Consider the following 24,511-nt stretch of genomic DNA (forward strand, 5'->3'; position numbering starts at 1 on the left):
GGTAGGAACTCTGGGTTGGAGAGCTTAGATTTTAGAGAGGATCTCTGGGAAGGAGAGCTTGATATTCAGGTAGGAACTATGGGAAGGAGAGCTTGATGTTCAGTTAGGAATTCTGGGTAGGAGAGCTTGATGTTCAGGTAGGAACTCTGGGTAGAAGAGCTTGATGTTCAGGTAGTAACTTTGGGTTGAAGAACTTGATGTTCAGGTAGGAACTCTGGGTATTAGAGCTTGATAATGTGAAAGAATAGCTTGATTCTCAGGTAGAATATCTAGATTGTGGAGCTTGATGATTCGGTAGAAAAGGTTGATGCTCAGGACGGAGAGCTTAGTGTTCAGGTAGTGTTCAGGTTCAGATAAATATATGTTATGTTCATTCGATTGGTTAATGTTCATGTATTAGTGGGTGGTGTCGAGAAAAAAGTGCTTTGTGTTCAGGTAGCCAGCCATAGTTTATGTTCACATAGACGATGTATCATTACTTATGCCAAAGAGTAGTTTAGGAAATGAACATGAGGATCTTGGGAGCTGGTAAAACTGGCAGGTATCATTAATAATGTTATGATTGATATTATTTATAAATTGTATTTTGTTTTCATAATTATAATATAGAGATATTTTATGAATGATTATATTTTAAGCTATTGAAATGAGTGATTAATGCATTATAGATATATAATAACTGCTTTGTACTTATGATTTTAATACTGGGGAGGTTGTTTATAATATGTATCTACTTATAATTGCTGCAATGTATCTTTGATTATTTCATTGTTGGTGTTAATTTTCACTTGTTCTTTTAGTTTTGTTGATACGCTAGGGTCTAAAATTAGAAAAGTAAAGGAAACCCATAGCCACTGATGCAATGCTAATATGATATTATTTAAGGTAGCCGGTATGCTTTGTTAATGTGATAATTTTGGTTGGAAGAATGATAAAAACTTCTACAAAAACTTTCAAAAACAAATATACATTTTAAACATTGGGTATGACAGTTAAAGTGCATATTATATAGTATTCAGTTCTGTGATGTAAAATAGTTGATAAATGCTGAAATATCAGTGATTTAAGATCAAACTTGACTCATTCACCACTGAAATGTCATAATGGACTGTTCTAGTCCTTGATTTAGGAGAGTCTAAATGTTTCTTCAGGGGTGTGCCATGTTAATGTCTCTGTGCTTCTTGTAGGGTCTTTGCTGGCAAGATGTACCAACATTAACACTGACTTTCTGTATTTCTGTTGCCAGTTTAAAATTGGTATCGGAAGTGTTTTTCAGTACTCTTTCAGCCCCCTTTTGGGGCACACAATGGAATGGCCATGAATGTTTTATAGAAGGATGTGAAAAAATGGAAGCCAGGCTTAGAATATGAAAACATTTATAGTATGAAATATGTTTAACTGTTCAAGGCAGGCCTGCCTTTTGTTTGCATTATTATTAAGAAAGATATTGGTGTCATTAAATTTTATTATTATCTGGGGAAGAAACTGTGTTTTTCTCTAAGATCAATAAAAAAATTGAATTAAAATTAGATTTCAATTTTATTTTTTATGCCATCCAAAGGTCTTAAAGTGAACAGTCGGGCAAGGATGGCTAAAGTCGGTAAAAATGGTGTAAATGTATCCAGTATAATTTCTTATGAAAAACAAAATCTCTCGTCAAAATCTGTCTGTGTACGAAGAAATTAATTTTAAGTATAGGAATCCTAAAATGTCCTCCTGGCTGACTATGTCGGTGGTTACATTTCCACGCAGCCTCGGTTTCAATGCTTCAACTTTTCTTTATTTCAATGGTCAGAACTGGGAAATGTAAGCAGAACTTGATCGTCGTATTAATGTGTGAGAACTTTTGGAAGGCCAATGAACGCATTTAGACTGGTTTTCTTTGCCCGACTATTCACTTTAAATTACAAATAAAAAACATATATATAGAAAACATATGTTTATTAAAGGAGACCGTTTTAGAACTTTCTTTCTTTGTTAATTAACATTCAAACACACTATCATGTTGCATAACAGAGCAATATCAAAATGATGAACATTTCTGGTGATGGGACCAATACATTCTTGTCAACTGTTATTATTAATAGATATTGGAACTTCCATGTCACAGGGCTTTACTTAATAATAGTTTATCATGAATCTAGCACTTTAAACTTTGTCTATTAACAAAAACTTGCATTTTTTATTCTGGTAGTATAATTTAGATACACTAATTAGGGGTCTCTATAGAAATATTTAAATAAAGAAAAGTAACGGATTATTCACAAATTGAAGAGAAACACCATTCTAGTCAAATCAGACTAGAAAAATCAGATCTAATTTTGTCACCCTTGGAACCTACACTCTGCTATCGTACCTTAAAGTCAAACCTGACATTGATTCTCAGTCTCATATCGAGGAGGCCTTTTCTAAAGTGGCTGCCACTTCCATGGAAAACGCTAGCAAGAAGTGTCAGTCTAGGGTTAAAATATAAGTACCAATGATATCCAAAAGTCTGGAAATTGTTTGCTTAATAACCATATATTACAGATGATTCTAAAGAGAGCAAGCAAACGAAGACATTAGCAAAGAGAAGAAAAAAGAATATATTGTTTGTTATCTTTAACTCCGACAACATATGTTGTATTTTTGTTTCTTTAATATTTCACATGTAAACTAAGAGTTGTAGTTGTATGTTTGATTATTTATATTCATAATTTGTGCCAAATCCTTGTGTTTGAGTTAAATAATCAAACAAATACTATGGAATTTTCGGCGAGAATAGATATTAATCGTTTTACAGGTGATGCAATACTTGTTCCTGTGGATATTCTGTCTTTGCATACTACAGAGAGTTATCTCCCTTGCGGGTACGTAACCATGCTACATCATTATTTTGTGAGTTTTCTGTGAAAAGCATGACCTTATGCTCGCAAAAAGATGATGTCAAAATCAATCGCTGAATCGCTGAATCGCTGAAATGACATCTTTGGTAAGCTTCTGGGCTTGTTTGATGTACGTTGATGCTTTCTTCAACTGGTATAGTACTATACATATGCGTACTATTTGTTAAAAACTTCCGGTTGCGTTAAAAGGTGTCTATATTTGACACTTGATAATCGTTCGTTAGTTCCTGTAATATTGATTATGTACATATACGGTACATTATGGTGACCCTATTGGGTGTTAAAAATAACCTCTCCATTTAAAATGTTAGTGGTTGTTTAACAGTTCATACTACCACTACACTGTTCAGTTGACTAACTCATTAGTAGAACGTTGGTCGAAATTTGGTTGGGTGGTTGACCCACAATTTGTTCAGTCTGGATTTGAAGCAATTAAGCGTTGGTGATGTAACCACTTCCTCTGAGAGCGAGTTCCATGTATTAATTACTCGATTACTGAAGAAATTTCCGGTTGAGTTTAGCCTAAATCGTTTTTTGAAGAGTTTTTTCGAGTGTCCTCTAGTTGCTATACCCGTTAGTTCTCTGAACATAGTTGTTTGATCCAGAATGTCTATTTTGTTTAAAATCTTGTAGACTTGAATCACATCTGCCCTGTTTCTTCTATATTCTAAACTTGGTAGCCCGAGTTTCTTGATACGCTCTGAATACGATAAGTTTTTAATTGTTGGTATCCTTTTAGTTGCTCTTCGTTGTACGTTTTCCAGTGTAATTTTATCAGGTGTCAACATTGGTGACCAGATTGTAGTTGCGTACTCCAAATGGGGACGAATAAATACTTACCTGCAAGCTTTATATATGTATGGTTGTCAAGGGTTATATTTTTTAGTTGCATGTTATTATGTCATACATGTTAAAGGCCCACTACCTTTCTAAAAAAAAAAAAAAAAAAAAAGTTTCTTAAAAACATAAATAACATAAGGAAAGATATATCAATGGCCTAAGATGAGGTTACAATACGAAACAATTGCAAGATTTCCTGCGTAAACTATGTTAATAATGAAGATTCATTCGCTGTTTTGCCGTCTGGCGCAATGATAGTCAACTAACGCTCGGTAACAAGGATGACGGCGGAAAACATAATTCGACCCGCGTTATGAAAATTAACATTTAATTTATTTAAATTGAATCGTTGAGAAGGTGATGACAGGTATTGTATTAACGGTAAGATAATAACTTTTGCGACTATTCAAAATTATCAATCTCGTTTCACATTCCAATTTTTAGCCCACCATCATCAGATGGTGGGCTATTCAAATCGCTTTTTGTCCGTGGTCCGTGGTCCGTCCGTCCGTCCGTTAACAATTCTTGTTATCGCTATTTCTCAGAAAGTACTGAAGTGATCTGTCTCAGAAAGTACTGAAGTGATCTGTCTCAAATTTCATAAGTAGGTTCCCCTAGGGCCCTAGTTGTGCATATTGTGATTTGGGACCAATCGGTCAATAAGATGGCCGCCAGTCAGCGTTTTTGGATCGATCGGTCAACAAGATGGCTGCAGCCATCTTGGATTTTGATAGTTGAAGTTTGTTACTGCTATTTCTCAGAAAGTACTGAAGTGATTTGTCTCAAATTTTATATGCAGTATGTTTGAAAAAGTTTGAAAAGCAGAGAAAAGATCCCCTTTTCCATTGTCAGACATAAATCATTCTTTGGTGGGCGCCAAGATCCCTCTGGGAACTATTTTAAATATTAAAAGCCATTTTTGAAAGGTAGTGGGCCTTTAATTTGGGACAAAATGCATAAAGAGAACAAGTTATGTTTGGTTGTTTGGTTATACAGGTATTGATCTTCAAGCTTATCTATATTTAATCACACCATATACAGTGTAACTTATCTAAACCAGAGGTCAATGTGACAACCAGCATATTTGGCTGGTAAAGCCAGGTTACCAGATTATACAGGGTTTGATTACTATAAATCCAAAAATACAGTTACGTCAGAATGCACAGGAATCCGCATTACAATAAGGCTGACAATGACAAGTTATACTGTAAAATTTATTGGGTTTTTTCCATCATCAAATGTGATATACCACATGATAATGAACCGTTCACTCTCCATATACAATTATGATATATGAAGTTTATTTTTTTTAACTGAAACTTTATAATGGCCTGTTCCACTCTTTGGATCAGAAGAGTTCAAATGGATGTTCAGGGGTGATTGAATTAAAACCAGGCTTAAGGTGGAAGTTGAGGTGTAAACAGATGGATATAATAAATGTATCTTTCTATATTAGTCAGAAGGTATACTATATGAATGATGCGTGAATGTAAGACTTTTATTTATACGGTTTACTTAAATGATAAAACTGCATTGTCTTATGAATGCAGAGCAAGATGATTTCATAGTGTTTGGTCATCATTGGTGAATCAGTTTTTTGTCACACATAATAATTACTGGAATTTATGAGTGTGGATAATATACTAGTATGAAAAAAGGAACTTTTCTATGGAAAAAAAAAAAGAAAAAAAATGCAGGTTGATAATTATTCTTTTTTATATATATTAGTCAGAAGGTATACTATATGAATGATGCGTGAATGTAAGACTTTTATTTATACGGTTTACTTAAATGATAAAACTGCATTGTCTTATGAATGCAGAGCAAGATGATTTTCATAGTGTTTGGTCATCATTGGTGAATCAGTTTTTTGTCACACATAATAATTACTGGAATTTATGAGTGTGGATACATGTACTAGTATGAAAAAAGGAACTTTTCTATGGAAAAAAAAGAAGAAAAAAAATGCAGGTTGATAATTATTCTTTTTTTATATGGTTATAAATGCAATTACTCTCAGTTTCTTGATCACAAAAAGATTAAACTGTCATGTTAAAAAGAAGTTATGTTAAAGAGACCATATGTTAAATGTACAAAAACTATAATAACAGAAAATTTGGATAGTTAGTAATGTATGAAAACCATACCATTACATGTAAGTCAATTTTTGAGCATTTTTTTCTTTTTGTACAGAACCCATAGTAACAGAAAGTTTGACCTATTGCTATTGTGCAAAAACCATTTCATCGAAAGCGGAAGGTTCCAGAAGTTGTTATATTAAAAAATATTAAATGAATTTTTGAGCAGAGGTTTTATGTACAAAAACCCTAGTAGCATAAGGTGTGAACAGTTACTATTGTACAGACTCATATCGGTTACTATTCAGCATGTTAGTTTTTTTTCAATTTTTGAGCATTTGCTTGTTACAATAACCGTATGAGTAACTTAAAAATACGAGGTGTCAATTGATCAGATGGCTTTTAAATCCTGATATATATACAGTGTCGGATATGAATCGAGTAAATTTAGGCAAATATATGTAAATTTTTTGGATAACTTTATATTATAAAATTATCTATTTCATGGTAATAATAAATTGTCTTTCAATTGTTATTTGGTATCTTTTGTCTTTAATGTCGACAAAAAATGACTAAAGCCGGTGTGACAAAAATAGACAATAGACAAGAGTCCGATTGGTGATAAATTAGGTACATACTAGCCTGCAGAAGTAAAGAACAGAAAACCTTCATATGCTATTTGTGTTTTAAATTTCATTTAATTTTTATTTGAAATAAAAAAATAGTACGATCTAGTTAAGGTCGGGACGGGTTATCTGTTTGGAAGTGAATATCAGTGTGAGATGTTGCATGTAATTTTAATAAATACATTACTTACATAGGATTTCAAACTGGTTATCAATGGCAATGAAGAACACTGTAAACAAACGTATTTTCGTGTGTGATTTATTTTCATGCTAAATAAGATATCGCAAAAATGTATTGTTCCGTAAATGATTAAAGCACAGGGATAGAATAACGAAATTTCTCTAAATCGCAAAATAAAATCGCTGTAAAAAAGGCATAAAAGCGTAAACGTAATTCGCCATGAAAATAAATTTGTTTACAGTATTACATAAGTAAGCAACATCAATGTTAAAGAACAACTGTGACATGTACTGAATGTATCAGATATTGAATAAAGAAAATAAAATGCTGATTTTTTTTTTTTTTTTTTTTTTAATAATTCTTGTTTTCGTTTACCTTCAGAAGAAGCTTTTGGTGCAACGTCTTTTTGGCCATTCTTCCGGTGCCATTTTCTCCATGTAAACGGCTCAAAATACGAGGCCTGTAAAATGCTGGAGAGAAGGGCAATCATGTCATTCTGTTTAAGTGAATCGCCTTGATGAATGATCAAAAGAAACCTTAAATTAGGGGTATAATTTTATTGAAAGGAATAAGCTTTAAGGTCATGGGGTCAGATACGTTTAACAAACAATATTTATCAAAGTAAATTTATGGATGTTCTATTATCATTATTTGGTTAAAAGAGATAAATCAAATGCTATTGAATATTAATGCACACTTGTCATTAAAACGCCCCTAAGCCCTGATTGGCCTTCCCTTAGGTTTACGCTGATGCAAAGTTTGATTGTCTGACGAAACTTCAGAACATTTCCTTCGCCTTTGTCCAAATTTCCAACAAACAAGAATGGTCTGTTTTAGAAACCTACCCCATGACTATGATATTAATACTTTACTCTATGGTAACCCTAATATGCCCGATCAGTACAATGTTAATATTTTTGAGACGGTTCAAAATTTCAAAATCAATCTTGTCGTTATTCGTATATCGGTTATATACTCAAACCCGTGATAGTTTTACTTATGACCAAACTATGATCGATTTCTCAACAAATCTTTTGTATGGTTGAAAATTTTTTTTTTTTCCTTTTCATAATCCCTCGATCCCAATCTAATTAAAATTCGAACATCGAATTTTAATTAGATTGCCTGGATCCGTTCCTTTTTCCTATCAAAGCACCTTATAATTAACACTGAAATAACCTTTTATGACATCTATGTTGTACTTTATCGTTATTGAATAAAATATTGTTTAAACCAAAGTTAGATTGTTTCAATGTACTGATACTAGATTTTTTTTTGTATTTTCCCTCTGGGTACTCTGACGATTTTATGTGTGTACTACAGAGGTTCCTACTACAATGTCCCATAGGATACACATATCACCTACTGTTTCGTTTGGGAAAAAATAATAAGTACGAAATAATAGTAAGCTGTAGTGGATTAGAACAAGTTATATTTCTCCAATACTTGAGTGGATTTCCTCTCATTGACAGTGTTTTCTCTCATAACTGACAGGGCAATTCCGCGGCTGCTAGGGAAAAGATAACTAACTCTGTCTTTTACCGGGGTAGGGTTAAGACAGCTCACGCTAGATAGGCCTAGTGACGTCATCAATACAGGCGACGACCATTTGTACGCACAGTGACGTTCATGTTGACTGAATTTTTATCATTTTTCGTTAAAGTATAGGAGAAAAAGAATCTTACATGAGCCAGTCAGGTGGTAAGGGTATCTCATTCCTCGTGAAAAATTTTGATCATCAACCTTCGGCAAGCCTCGGGTTGATTAGCCAAAATCAAAAATCTTTCACTCGAGTTGACCTGTCCACCTGACTGGCCCATGCATGATTCTATTAATCTTAACCCGAGGGTTAAAATGCTGGAGTTGTCAAACATGAGGCTTTGCCGAGTTTTTGGCGGCTTCAGAATGTTATCCCAAGGGTTGAGACCTCCTGTTTCATCCCAAAGAGGGTGAATGTTTCTTTTTCTTTTACCACGTGCACCACTTTGTGTATCTAATAAACGTGTCACTTATACAAAAGAGGATGACGTGACCTCAATGAGTCGCCGTCTTTGTGACGTCATTTCATAGTTGTCGTGACGTTATAATACTATTACCGTGACGTCATAACATTTTTGAGCACGTGCGAAGATCTCGTGTAACTTGTCTTTACCCTAGGGTGAGATAGCCCTAACACCGGTAAAACTGTGAATATCCCTGTCTGGGGTAAGAGAATTTTCTGTCTCACCCTAGGGTAAAAACAAGCTATACGAGATCTTTGCACGTGAGGCACAAAGTGGTAAAGGTGGTCTGTGAGACACGAGATATGATTTGTAAGCTGTTAAATACTCGGGAAGGCTTTGTTTTTGTCTTTCCCCTCGGGTTGAGATTCTACTGTTTCATTCCAAAGCGATTCGACCTGTCGCGACGTCCATGTGATGACGTCAAATGAAAACGTTTGTAAGCAACTTGTTTTTCATCATTTTTCTTTGAAGTATGGTAGACAAAAATTAACAGTTTAGCCCTCAACCGTGGCAAGCATCGGGCTGAGCAGCCAAAAGTTTTCCCTCGGTTTGAGATATCCCTGTCCATATGATAAATTCATGTAGATAAAGGGAAGCGTGGATAAGTGTATGAGAGAGAGATTGTTAGTGAACGAGAGACGGATATAGGTTGAGAGTGGGAGAAAGGGTGGGCGTATTGGATAAATGACCAAGACAGTCTGCCTGCAAATTGACGTTTAAAATCTAAAGATCGACTTAGGCTAAATTGTTCCGTCACAATATGTGACAGTGAAATATACTCTAATGATTACATATTAAAGTGTGTTGTGGATTACAGTTGGCATATACTCTCCTTATGTTCATGTATAATGTAACCTTAGTTATATTTTGCATGCCAATAAAATACGCTGGTGCAGTTGAACAAACGTAACTGGATAAATTATAAGTATGCATCTAGAACGAATATACTTTTCTATGCTTGTTACAGGTTTCCAATTATTTCATGTTCATAGATCATTTAAGCATTGAAGTCACTGGTGGTTTTTTTAATTTCATCGGGGTATGAAAGAAAATTTGTTTGCAAACTGTGTGAATCCGCGTAATGGATATTCTCACAAAAGTTTGCAAACAAAATTTATTCCATAACCCGATGAAATTAAAAAATAGTGACTTCAATGCTTATAATTAATTTTCCAGGCTACTTTATAAAATGAAATACGTTTACACGTACGATTCCATTGATTTTTTTTACAAGGGATTATTTTTTCCAAATCAATACGCAACGTCAATGTTTCTATTGTGACGTCACGATAACGTTGGGTTTCGGCGTTTTCGGCGCCATTCTCGGATTTTTTTTTCATCGTGGAATGAAAAAAATATGGATAGGCCAATCAGAAAGCCAGAAACAAATAGAAAATTAATTATTTTTGCGTAAAACCAACAAAACAAACATTAATAATAAGTATCTTAACGTTCACAAGACGTCAATTTGACAATCTGTAGAACTGATGTACATTTTTGTAATGCAAATAATTTCTGCCTGTGATTTAAATCTTTAATACGCTGTCTAATAGGTATTCAATAGTGTAAATAACTTTTCAAAAGCTTTTTCTTTGTTCCGCTAGCATAATGGGCAGCAATTATAGTTCTAAAGACAATACCTCTATCTGTCTAGAAGTCTTTTGGGCTACATTATGTATTATAGCTAACCACATATATTACTGACATTATGCAATTTATTGAGCTACTATGATTACTTGGTGTATGAGCTACACAACTTTTCCTTTAACTATGTTTTGTATATTTATGTAAAATGTTCCAATTAGCTGAGTAAGAAGCGTGTTATCAGTAAGCCATGTAGTTAGTTATGGTACATACCAATACATTGACCAAGGTACGTTTGTCCAACTGCATTACAGTAACAATATATTGGCATACAAAATATTACTTGATTTACACTGTACACGAAATTTCATGCAGAAAGAGTCTATAGGGGAGAAATAACACCGTCATGATCTCTCAGCAATAACATATAAACTGCTTGGAAATAATAATGGTCAATGTAAGTGATGGATGACTTTGGCGGAAAAAAGCCTTGTCTTATAATTAACTTTTTACTTATATGTAGTATCAAAAGTGTAACCCTTCTGTTTGTACGTAAAATATCGATATTCTGTATTAGCATACAAGATATATTTGTCATGTGTATTATTCAACGAAAACAGATATTTTCTTTAGTTTGTCTTAAACTTAACCCTTAATATCTGCCTTCAGTTCTCGTATAAACTAAATAATCACACCAACTCAATAATTGGATAAGCCTACTCGCTGAAGACCACTATAAAACCTATACACAAATGTAATCCTTTATCTATGTCCGTACATTGTAATTGATTGTCTAAAGGTAAGGTGTTAACCTTCCCTAAAATTGTATAATAATAATAAAAATGTCAGGGAATATATTTTTATGTCATAATTTTGTGGCGTAATTATACAAAAAGGCTAAATGTAAAAACACACCGGTTATAAAACAACATTATGATATACATGTATGATAACTTTCAAATTTTTTCCGTTCGGATCGAGGTCAGACTCCTAGGTCACGCTTGTAAAAGCATAATTACCTCATGTATACTTACTTCCCTGTTTCACCACACCGAGCTTTTTTTGGATGTTGTGTAAGAATTGACATGATCACGTGATCGTTGCACATCTATCACATGGCAGTCTGGTGCACTTTAAGTGCATACGTCCCTTTAAAACACGTGTTTTTTCATTACTTGCATTTAACTGCTGAAAATATCACAATCTTAAGGTGGGCTAAACTAGCATTTCTTCTTAATTGATGTTGGATGACATTACTAAAATCACTGAAACTTATAATACGTTTTTGGAAATTTAAAATAAAAAAAAAACTCTCTCTTAGACAATCCTTACAATTGGTTGGCTCGACATCCAAGGTCATTTAAGGACGACCTAACCTGTATGTAATGTGTCATTCCTTTAACTTATACAATAAAATTGTTACAAATTGAAATTGACTATTTTGATAGATAAGGAGGTATTATTTATAGTTTTCTGCTTACCGTTGATCATAAAGGGAGTGGGACGATTGGTTTATCCATTATGGCCGGCTGGAGTGTACTGTTCGGTGTCTGACGGTATAATCTGGATGATATAGGATTATGAAATGGACTGGATTTCCATTTTTACAAAGAGACACAATACGGATATTCTGCATTCTTCCAACATTACAGAGAGACAAATATGAACACTACCCCCTTTAGGTATTTGTGATGATATCAACTTGTTTAGTAGTTATATATTTTACCTGGATATGCAGTCGGTCACAGATTTTGCCAACATTTGGCACTCAGAAAAATAATGTACATTATATAAGATGACATTGCACACGATGGTGTAGAATTCTGTCTGGTACTTCATGTCCCTACTAACACTCATAATCGATTACCCACCATATAGTAACATAAACATCATTAAACAATTTTAAATGTTCGAAAGGCAAAATAATATGTCTGCATCTAGAAATAGAGACGTCAATATCAACGTATTAGGAATAAACAGGCATTTAGGTAAACACGAATATAACACAGCTCCCAAAACATAGACATCCATACTCACAACACACTGAACGCCAGGGAGGTCGTCCTTCAATGACCTTAGCTGTAAATAAAACGTAAATAAAGCCTGATCAACGAAAAAATAATAGTGTGCTATCTTAATAGGACGAGAACTTTGCGTTGATTTAAATATTATTATTTTTTAAAACCTCAAGTTAATAATTATCATATGCCATTGCCGTTTAGATGTACTCATTTTGAGGGCTAATTTTGCTCATACAAAAGTACATTTAGAATTGTACTTGTTTGTTTGTTTGTTTGTTTGATTTATTAACGTCCTATTAACAGCTATGGTCATGTAAGGACGGCCTCCCATGTATGCGGTGTGTTGCGTGTATGTTGTGCGAGGTGAGTGTACTGGGAGACTGCGGTATGTTCGTGTTGTGTCTTCTTGTATAGTGGAACTGTTGCCCTTTTTATAGTGCTATATCACTGCAGCATGCCGCCGAAGACACCAAGCAAGAATTGTACTAAATCTGGGTCCAGTTTCATCAACATTCCTTCAAGATTTTCTCTATCATAACAGGAGCAGACGAAATATTAGTATTTTTCTTCGGTTACAAAAGTTACTTCTGATTCTTTTATTACTTTTTCCCGTTGAAAAGTTTGAGCTTCTTTTGCTTTACTTCAAAAATAAATAAAAAATGTAAAAATGAATTAATTGCGTCCCGATAAAACTCCATGACACTATGCCCTATATGAAATGAAGTACTGACTGCACATGCACCAAAAGCTACATAAATTATTTCATATGTATTTTTGTGTTAATAAGACACGTGGTTATACGATTAAGTATCAGGTAACGTTATAATGATGGGGCGTCATTGACTTTAAGGAATTCTTTGACTTAAAATTCGCCATTGAAAAACATTAGAGAAGTTAAAAAAAGGATGTCAAATTAAGAAGTTTATGTAATGCTTTCTAAAAGAAAATTTTAAGTTAAAGAATTCCTGAAATTTATGATGGAATTTTGATGAAACTGGTCCCGTTTTATATTTCAGTTTTACTCGCCTCTAATAAACAATGCCTTTGTTCCACAGGATCGTTGACGAGTTACAGAAAAGATTTCTGGTAAAGTATATATGTCTGTTGTCGCTGTCAAATCCCACTGTCATATAATTCTTTAGTATAGTGATGCACAATGCCAAATTAATTATAATATCGAATTGCTGTTTTAGACAGGAAGTCGTGCGATTGCCTTAGTGTACCGGAAGTTGTCAAATATAACATTTACATAACTATCATTTATGATACAAGTACGTAGCTTGTTTCTTCCGTCACCCATATATCATCATTCAAAAGATATAATAAGTTGTTATTAATTAATTATTTGTCAAATTCTGTTTGTCGGTATAACAAAACAGTTATCATATATAGATTTTCATCCTTATAAACAAATATTCCTATTCTATATGTAACATTGAAATGATGACCTACAATCTTTTTACCTTTATGTTTCTCGATATGATATTACATATCATCTTTAATTAATTTGCAATTTGGTTTGTTTTATTCATTATCTTGTTAATCTCAAATTTCAGTACATGATGACATGATGAATCGCGACACATAATTTGTAAGGCCCAAGAAAGAAACATCGAAGAAACGCATTTGGTAACAATTATCTGAGGATTAGAAATGTGTTTAAATACGGAATTACTAAAGGTCGACAAAATGTGATCTATATTTCTTTATTATATGATTGTAATGATTAACGTGTAGAAGTTTGTTTGTTTGTTTGATTATTTTAACGTCCTTTTAACAGCCAGGGTCATGTAAGGACGGTCTCCCGTGTATGCGATGTGTAGTGTGTAAGAAGTGCATGGTGCGTGTTTTGGAAGACTGCGGTATCACTGAAGCATGTAGCTGAAGATACCAAGCAACACACTCCATCCAGTCACACTATACTGACAAGGAGCAAACCAGTCGTCCTATTCCCTGTATTCTGAGCGCTAAGCAGGAACAGAAAACTACCACTTTTATACCAGATTCAGACATCAAAGTAGCCCAATACAATATTATCTTTTTCGAGTAGCACGAGTGGGAGAACTAACTTGTTGTGGATTTCCATGTGAAAATACTTTTCACTACTTTTCCGAATGTCCACTTTATATGAGACAGGGAAAAAATATATGACTTTTTGATTAAATTGAATATTCCAATTGATATAAATTTATTGCTAAATGGAAGCGAAAACTTGTCTGATAAAATTAATGCAAATTTATTTGTTCAGTTTGATTCGTTTATTTCACACTCTAAGCCACACGTATATATGTACCCATTCACTTTGTTGTATTTATTATATATACTATTAGTTATATAGTCAGTTACAGACCCCCTATAATGGCTAAAAGGGTCAGTAAGATTTATAGGGGGCGAGGGCGTAGCGCGAGCCTCCTATACTTCTTAGTGACCCTCTGCGTTTATAGGGGGTCAGTAATTGACTACATGTATTTAACGAATTTATCGCATCGAGGACCATTTATTTGAACAATACAATTAATATATATATATGTGTGTGTGTATTCTCTCTGTTGTATTTTGGGAGAAGGTCTTTGTTAAGATGTAATAATTTGTACCCAATCTCTTCTCATATGCTTTTTACAATAAATACGTTTAAACTAAAAAAGTAAAACCACTTTTATAGACTTTGGTGTGTCTTGGCCAGGGACAGAATCCAGAGCTTACCTCACAGGGGGCGAGCGGTCAATAATTGGCCAAAAATGACTTAGTGTCAAAGGAGACACTAGGAAGAATAAAGTCAGTTAGGAAGAAAAGAAAAGATCATAAATTTAGTCACCTTTTATGATCATGTAATAGGGGCAGCAGGTATAATTTTAAAGCCCTACCTGCCCTCTTACGAAGGGAAGTAACTCTAATGTTCAGAATGAGACTAACTGCAAAAAACCCCAAACCAAAACAAAACTAAATATAGCTAAGACCTTTATCGTGGACAGAGATATCAGAGATTGACTTGTCAGTACTTCGCAGGCATTATGCTGGTCTACCAAGCTCTTAAACTAGGTTACAATAATAGAGCTATATCATGTTTGCATTATAATTTATTTTGAACATTATCTGATAAATCTATTTCAAAATATGATGAATATTGGATCATAATGCCATGGCTTGAGAACAAATATCACAACTTAGCATTTTGGTAACAGACATATGAGGAAATTAAATCAATAATAGAACTTTATCGTCAACGGGTATATACTGCAACCTTTGTGTTAGAGATCGCATATCAGTACTTTGCAGGCATCGCGCTGGTATATAAAGCTACTCTTACACTCGTGTTGCGATAGCTTTGTGAGCAGAAAGGAACATATTAAGATACATAATTGAGCGGTAGCAGATTATGAAACAAAGGTTTCACGCCTGAATCTCATGATAGCAAAAAGTTTAGCTACAATTTTCCGTCTGAATTGTGAACATTTTTGAATTGACCAATCAATACTTTGACCTACAAATGTATTTCGAAATTAAAAGTTTTTGTGTGCTATACATTTCCGTTCATGTTCACTACGCGTGTTTTTATAGTTCATGGACATATATCATCTACATTCCTACAATATGACACAATATAAATTTAATTGTGCAAAAAAAACTCTGTAATGTAAATCCTGTGTTGCTGTTTCTGTCCTATGTTACAGCGACATTTGTTTTTGTTTACAGAACTTGACTTACCGCGTATGAATGTTACCTGTCAGCGACTTAAAATGAAGCGAAACAAACGTATGATTTGCCCTATATATACCATGATGTAAAACCGGCATAGTACAGAGATCTATACTGGGCATTGTACAGTACCTCAATCCTTTGCCAAGGTGAGTCCTTGTTTATTCATACATTAATTTCTAATTCATCTTTATGTTATCGTTGTAAATTGATTGTACAATGATGAAAATAACTCGTTCTAGTTATCAAAAAACCTTCTCCCTCGTTGGGGTGTACATGCAGTGGCCATAATACACTGCGCAAGTGAAATCTGTGTGTTATATTTTACCAATAATTTGACATATTTTAACGGTTAATCTTTAAGTCATTTTGCATTCAATCATAACAAGATTTAATGAATAAGAACGTTTTTGCATCCTAAATAAATTATCTATACATTTTCTGTGCTATTATAGACATGAATTTTTTACCCTATTTAAATATAGACAAGAAGAAAATGGCGATGTCATCAAACGTTGTTTAATTACTCATAGCTCTGACATATTGCAACGGAAGAAAATAAAAAAATAAGCGCTAAGCTTTTATGTTGTCAACTTTGAAGTTTGCAATTGATTTTGGGGAGGAAGTTTTAAAAATTTATAATGATTAAGAATATATAGTAAAAATATAACTTGCGTAGGCTACACAGGAGAAGCAATTTTCTGTTTTGTCCAGTTCTGTTAAAACGAACTGATATTATTAAATGATTTTACATGAATTTTAATTCATTTCTATGCTGAAAATGAAACATTTTGGAAAATATAACTTAGTGTCAAAAAAAGGTCACAGAGGGACCAATTGACACTCTTCCTTTCAAAAGCAGTAGTCATTGACGAAACTAAAATATTGGTTATGTTATCAATTCGCCACAGTCGTACTCACGAACATTAGTGCATGGGTACTACTGCACCCAATTATCCTAAACATATTATAAGAATGATGCTTAAATGTCACACAGGTTATTCCAAAATAAATCGTTCAAACATTAATGTAGAAGATTTCAATTGCCTTGCAAGGTTAAAAAGTTTATATGTGAAATCTGAAATGAGTGTTTATTTTATGTCTAAGACGTTTTTATTTTTCCGAGCCTTGACGACTTCGAGAAGAGTTTCATAAGTTCTCATATGAAATGAACACGAAACAAAATTGATATACATTATATCACAAAACTGCCGACACCACTTCAAAGAATCTGACGTCAAATTGTATAGCTAAAATCTAGCGGAGGCCTCCATTTTGTACGGTTGTCCTCAACATCCTGAAGACATGTTTTTTTCCTGGTGGCATTTCATTGTTTCTTTCATAACGTCACAATGAAAAATGCACCAGGTTATATTACACTAGTGGCATTTGCAAAAATATTACATGGGCGAAATTACTGGATTCCAAGCAGATTATGTAATTTATTATCATATTTTTATTTTTCACATTGACCAAATATTTAAGATATTGATAATTATTTTTGACCATGCATTTATTATTTTGACCATGCATCTATTATTTTGAACATACATCTATTATTTTGAACATACGTTTATTATTTTGACCATGCATCTATTATTTTGACCATGCATCTATTATTAAGAACATACATCTATTATTTTGAACATACATCTATTATTTTGACCATGCATCTATTATTTTGAACATACATCTATTATTTTGAACATATCGTTATTACGTTTACAATATGTTCCTTTTAATAATTTTTTAACAAACATGTATGTATATATGTTTAAAAAATTCATTTTGAGCACATAGTTACGTGTAATGAAGACATTTTTATCTTTTTAACAAAAATAAAAAAATAATTGAAAATTTTGAAACGTTTCACGTGCCATACATTTCCTCTAATTTTCTAATTTTAGATGAAGACCATTGCCATACTCCTCAGCTGCTTAGTTGGTACCGCTGTGTGCACCTATCCCATGAGCATGGGCATTGGCGGCATGGGCGGCATGGGCGGCATGAGCGGCATGGGCGGCATGGGCGGAATGATGCCCTCTGGATCCTACTACTATAGATCCTACAGGACCAGCAATTCCGGATACCCAATGGGCGGAATGGGCAGCATGGGCGGAATGGGCGGCATGGGCGGAATGGGCGGCATGGGCGGCATGGGCGGCATGGGCGGCATGGGCGGAATGGGCGCTTGGGGTAGCGGAATGGGCGGCATGGGCGGAATGGGCGGAATAAGCGGTTGGGGTAGCGGCATGGGCGGCGTGGGCGGCTGGGGCAGCGGAATGAGCGGAATAGGCGGTTGGGGTAGCGGCATGGGCAGCGGAATAGGCGGAATGGGCGGTACGATTTTACCTATATATACTCCCTTTGTGAAAAAATGATTCATTTGTATTTATTTTATTAACAAAACTATTTGTTTCTCTTTACTATAATTTACCATTCAAACCAGGTATAACAAATGAATATCTTTTCATTTTACTTCAATTTTAATGAAATTGATAATTTTACGACTGAATCAAAATTTGAAAATGAATGACGTATTTTATATTATGCTGATCTTTATTTTCCATTCTTACATTACTCTTCCAGGAGGCTATTACAAGAAGTCATACTGATAAAAACCTGAATGCTGCCTATCAAAAGGAACACACAGACCTCCCTATCTTATAATAAATACAATATTAGTGTAATAAAATTGTTTCTTGCAATGGACAATTAAAATGTCATAGAAATGATTGTGTGGTTTTTTTCTTTAAGTTTTATGTGCTGTCATTGGGTGAAATTTTTGACTTATTATTTGTTCTTCAGTAATCTATTGAAAACCTTCAGGTTTAATTAATTGAGCTGTGAAAATCATTCAAATGGACAGACAAACATGTAAGATGCCTTTTTTAAATATTAGTTACAACACAGAATGTATGCACAGTAATATTCTTATACCTTATATATGTTTAGATGAAAAATACCTGCAGAAATATCTTTACAATACTAATAATACTGTAAAAATGTAAAATGAAATTGTAGACTATAACTGGACTTCACAATCTGATCGTATGATCTCATTTCACTGTTAAGCAGATAAACAATTTAATGATTTTGACAGTACTGTCAAAAATCATTTTCAATTTAATGATTTTGACAGTACTGTCAAAAATCATTTTCAGCTCTTATTTGTACTTTTAACATTAAAATCTATGCATATTTAATTAAAACAAAATGATATAATTACAGTTGATTTTAAGATCTTACTCTAAATTTAAAAGTGTTATATGATCCACTGAACCATGCATACCATTAACATGTTCATTTCAGTCCTACCGATTAGAATCTACAGTATTGGTTATGGAACGCGCTACATCAGACATATAGATCTTCATTTGCTATCGAAATTCTATTATGTTGAAAACAAAGAAAACATTTCTATTAGTACTATTTCAAAGCATTTTGAAACGATTAGGGTATTATTGCTTTTATATACATCATATTATTCAAAGGAACAATTAACAATTCTTATATATCCCCATCTTTCATATGGATGCCGCCATGTTGAAAAAATGTGGGCCTTTAGGTAGTGCTACACCAAATCAATTCAACTGGGACGAAAAAGGAACGTGCGAATGTATTATGTAGTGCATCTTGTATATCATAGCCAATATTTTGCTTTAGTATTACATACAAAACAAAAGTTCGGGTTTGCGCATTAATTACATCTGGCTCTATGATCATGAAGGAATCTTATACTTCAGTTTTGAACTAGTCAATCTTAAATGACGTAACTTTTTGTAAAGTCATCTTCTATTGGTCAAGTTTAAAATTAAGACAGTTTTGAACTTAAGTCTGTTTCATGATCCTGATGCCTGGTTTACAAAATTTACTCGAAGTTATAAAAAACGGGCAATTATTTTTTCATGATATAAAGCATATATAAAGCAATCCTTTCTATAATATATGAGTTTGGACATAATTTAATAAATTATATATAGCAGTTGTGTAACAGCAAAACGCAGCAAAATATTTTAAATAAATGTAGATCTACATGTTAATGATACCCATCTTATTGATGTTAATAATGATTTTAGTGTATGTGCAATTAGAATTTCATTCCATATAGGATATAGTGCCATGAATTTTTTTGGAATGAAATTAATCATTTTTGATATTTTTAATTTGAAGTAATATTTGCTAAACTTTTCAATGGTGGTAATGGTATGAAGTAAGTATCTTTTTTAAATGAAGAAAAATACTATTTTCGCCTTCTACTTTTTGATATCGGAAAAAAAGCAGCATTTGTCAGCAATGTACCATCTTTAAAAATCATGAAATAAAGCATCGATTGCTATTGCAATCATTTCTATATAATATGCGTTTGGACATAATTTAATATATATTTGTTGTGTAACAGCAAGAACAGCAAAATGTTTAAAATAAATGTGCATGTAACTGATACTCATTTTATTGATGTAAATAAATAGTTATATATACATTCATGATAGTGTTAGTGTTACACTTTAATCAAAAGGATGACAGATAAAGTTTATATCAGACTCTTATGCTAAATAGTATGATGAAACCATCCATCACTTCCACTAATGCAAGGCGTCAGTAAAAAGCCCAATCTACATCTGACGAGAATTTAGTAATTCAAGATGATGTCATCATTCGTCCTGTAAAAAGAGAAAAGAACAAAAACGAAAAGATAAATAACAAAATAAAAATACATGTCAAATCATGTAACAGTAAACTATCATCCAACTTATTAATTTAATTAGAAAATGAAACAAAATGTACAATTGTATACTGACTCGCGAATAGTCGAACCAGGCGGTAAAAAAGAGTAAGAACAGTAATCGTTCTCTTTTCCCTCGATGGTCAACGCCATACCGATAAGGTCAACCAGAGCAAAGATAATATTAAACTATTAATTGATCTACACAACTTTATGAATAAGCATTTGAATGTTTTTAATGAGGGCCGAAAGAGAATAAAATAATTATAAAAAAAGAATTAATATTCTGCATTTTCATGTATCTTGTTAATATTCTTTTTACTACACTATTTTGATAAGTACAACTTTGCTGTTACAGTCTCAGAGTAAAAACTACGTACCGTAGCCATCCAATTCAGCATCCAAGCAGAACAAATAAAACTAACTTTTATCTTGACAGGAAGATGAAAAATCAATCCAAATGTTATGAAAAAAATATTAATGAAACCAAAGGAAATTCTTAAAATTATCAAACTAAACTTACATCACAAACTGTCTTTGAGAGACGGAACGTTCCCTGACACGCCTGGTCCACCCATACTCGGTTACCGTTGATACCGAACCTCAGCCCATGTATACAGTTAGCCTGTGACTTCTGTTGTATCAGCGTGATAGTATCAAATGTCCCTCCAAACTCACATTCTTTGTACTTTGAGTTGTGACTCTCGCACACGATAATCTTCGTCTTCTCTAAATAAATAAATAAACGTTTCATTTCTTTGGAATTTTATATATCTACATAAACAACATTTTAGAGCAAATCTATTACTTTAGGCGATAATTGTGTAATAGAAATAATTCTGAAAGTTCCATTGGTTGGCTTTACCGGCTAAATTTGTTGAATTCAATCCTATATACAAAGATGCAGAATAATCCTCTCATGATACACCATGTTTTAGTTTTTAAAGTGTCAACATACTCGACCGTCTTCTATAATAAATTGTGATACTTTGTAGGTAACCATGGATACAGCGATACCTACATTTTTTCATACCTACCGCATCTATATCTGACTTCCAAGTATTTGTATGTTCCAAGACAAGGGTTTCCGAAAACAGAATTTTTAGCCACCAGATTACAAGATTCCTTTCCATTACAGTGCAAGAGTTTCTTCATCGCTACATTACTGTGACATGTCCTAGGATGAAAGATGAAGCCATGTTATTAAATTGGTTGATACTTGTGCTGTTAGTTAAGCATATGATAGAGTTGCTTATCTGAGAGGAAATCAAACATTTCGTTCATACATATTCCATAGATATCAAGACTCTCTGTATTCAATAATATGTATCCGAATAATTATGAACATTAATTTTACACCAATATATTCATATCTTTTGAAGGTATTGGATAGCGGTGTGTTAGGAATACATGACGACAAATACGTTTACCACCAGTCGGTATATCAATGTGGTCTAATGAACATATATTAAAAATTATTTTAAACAATACACTCGTTAAGCGGTTTACTGAGCATTTCCCAACGCAAAACTATAACAAACTGAATTATAGATTGATATTTAAACATGCGTAAGAACCAAAATAAAAAAAAAACTGAAATCCCTTGAAATTCCATAAATAGATAACAATCTTACAAGTTATACATTGCAGGGCTCGGGCAAGTAATTTCATCATGGCGGCCATAGTCGACACCTACAAGGGCTAGTTTGTGTCCCGGTAGGCAACGAATGTTGGATTTCTGGCTCTCACACACGATCTCTGACCTCAATCCTGTCACACAAAAACGGTTCCAAATGAGGTGACAGCCATTGAATAATAATGGCAATGTTAATAAACTATATCTTATTTTGCCACTTCTCTTAAATGAAATACGTTCCATGTTTTTTCCATAAAGTTCCAACTCAAAGGCATACCATAGGGTTGTTAATATTAGCAAGGGTTTTAATTTCGCTAAAAATCCGCAAAATGAAATTCCTCACATTTAAAAAAAAAAATTATGATTTTATATATTACACCCTGTCATGAGAATGACGATTTAAAACGTTTCAAAGGTGGATAAAACATCCCCTCAAACTCGTTCCAAACAGCAAATTGTGAATTTTTACACACTCAGACAATTAAATATAAAGAATGAGATGCTTAATAAAATTATACATCGTTTCTTACCTGAACTTACACAGTCATAGATAACTTCAAGGTATTTCGGAACGCCACGACACGGATCACCAAATACTCCATTATGAGCCCTTACATCACATTTTTGTTTTCCGTTACAATGGTTTCGGACGATGTCTACCGCTCGCGTTGCCCGGCATTGTTCGTTGTCATGGTAACCACATGTTTCCTTGTCAAGACGTCCGTAGTTCGCCGCCTGGACGTACAGAACTTTACCACAAGGACATCGAAGATGTATGGCATTGTTCAGCGAATGCTCACAGGCCACTTGGTGCTGATTAGGCAAACCTACAGCAAAGGAATCCTACAGTTCATCTTGTTATATCTATGTAACATGGATGGCTAATAAATGTACTCATTCACGGAGTTTGGTGTACATGATGAATACAGGTCTGAAGATATTTTCATAGTATTAATAATGGTTTTTTTAAATAAGACTTGGTATTTATATTTTGTAATGTTTTTGCATAACTTTATAATAGTTAAAGATATTTTTACTAAATTCACCTTCTACTTTTTTAACCTATCGAAATTTAATTGTAGTATTAAAATCCTTAAGTCAACCAGCAAAATATTCATCATTTCAATTCCATATCAACTGAACTTATACAGCTATTGTTCCCAATACAGATGCTTACCTATAGCCTGTATTAGTTCCGGGATTGACAGCAATATAACCAAGGACGTGATCTCCATGTTAGGCTACAGGTAGGATAACAAATCCCGGCATACCATTAGCTTCCGTCTTATATACCCACGTGGTAGATATGGCTCATCGCCATTTGTGTTATCATTGACATCATCCTGGTCATAGTTGTGCTTTGATGTCTACCAAGTCTCAGTAAGTAATGTTATAGGGGAACATAATGTTGAGATACGCTTGACTAAAGCATGGTATGCTTTAAGTTTATTTTGTACAACAATGTGAAAATTTCAAATTTTGCTTGTTGGTCTTTTACACGGCAACTTGATACCGGCTCAATGTAATTGTGATAAATGAAAAAATGGTATTGTTATAATTTACTATATATATCTCAATACGTTACACATTAAGCTATAAATGGACACATAATTAACATAACTGTGGAAAAAACATTATCTAAAACTACCAGCACGTATTTGATAGCAGAAAAAGGAAGTATATAAGTGGCAATTAACATCACAGCCATTAAAGGCATGGACATTAAGCTACTACCATATTTTCCCAAATAATATCGAAGTTTTATCACTTTAGGATGTTATTAGCTTTCGCGAGGAACACGTTATATATTGAAAATCATTGTATTGCTGTAACTGAAAAATGTTATCTCTGTATCGCTAAGACTTTTAAAACAAATTGAATTTGAGGGGTATTCGTCCATTGCACAAGCATTAAGGAAAACCGATGAAAAATAAGTTTCATACAGGGACATTCGAGGAAAACCTGAGCAGGAGAATAGTTTCATAGATACAGGCCGATAGTCTGTCTTTGTTTGTCTTATTTCGGTTAAATATTTCATATTCAAATAGCAATCGGACTGCTACAATGAAAGCGCAAGTCATATCAAGAAGCGTTGAATAATTTACAAACCATATTGAAATGCGTGTTCAATTTCAATTTAATTTTCAAGCTGTAAGTGAAAGGTATTGAACGGGAAACGTAATGTGTTGTATATCAGCTAACAGTAAGCAAGTATGAAATATTTTGAAAATATCT

The 24,511-nt window shown here is 33.5% G+C and overlaps 2 protein-coding genes across 2 annotated transcripts; one reads left to right on the forward strand and one right to left on the reverse strand.

Annotated features, from left to right (window-relative positions):
- The first annotated feature begins 17,821 nt into the window (after positions 1-17,821).
- LOC138334506 (uncharacterized) lies at positions 17,822-18,529 on the forward strand. The gene is made up of 2 exons (XM_069283165.1): positions 17,822-18,254; positions 18,504-18,529. Exons 1-2 carry the CDS (start codon positions 17,822-17,824, stop codon positions 18,527-18,529), a joined length of 459 nt encoding a protein of 152 aa, XP_069139266.1.
- Positions 18,530-20,569: 2,040 nt separating this feature from the next.
- Positions 20,570-23,511, reverse strand: LOC138334507 (L-rhamnose-binding lectin CSL2-like). Its single transcript, XM_069283166.1, has 6 exons — positions 23,454-23,511; positions 22,807-23,103; positions 22,275-22,410; positions 21,678-21,817; positions 21,164-21,369; positions 20,570-20,578 (listed from the first exon to the last, which is right to left on the reverse strand). Exons 1-6 carry the CDS (start codon positions 23,509-23,511, stop codon positions 20,570-20,572), a joined length of 846 nt encoding a protein of 281 aa, XP_069139267.1.
- Positions 23,512-24,511: the final 1,000 nt, after the last annotated feature.

This window comes from Argopecten irradians, chromosome 11 (genome assembly GCF_041381155.1).
Source record: "Argopecten irradians isolate NY chromosome 11, Ai_NY, whole genome shotgun sequence".
Lineage (NCBI taxonomy): Eukaryota > Metazoa > Mollusca > Bivalvia > Pectinida > Pectinidae > Argopecten > Argopecten irradians.

Coding starts and splice junctions, on each gene's coding strand:
- LOC138334506 (XM_069283165.1), top strand. CDS start 17,822: ATGAAGACCATTGCCATACTCCTCAGCTGCTTAGTTGGTACCGCTGTG. Junction 18,255..18,503: donor CGGAATAGGCGGAATGGGCG/GTACGATTTTAC, acceptor TTACTCTTCCAG/GAGGCTATTACAAGAAGTCA.
- LOC138334507 (XM_069283166.1), bottom strand. CDS start 23,511: ATGGAGATCACGTCCTTGGTTATATTGCTGTCAATCCCGGAACTAATA. Junction 23,104..23,453: donor GGAACTAATACAGGCTATAG/GTAAGCATCTGT, acceptor CCTTTGCTGTAG/GTTTGCCTAATCAGCACCAA. Junction 21,370..21,677: donor GGAAGTCAGATATAGATGCG/GTAGGTATGAAA, acceptor TTATTTATTTAG/AGAAGACGAAGATTATCGTG.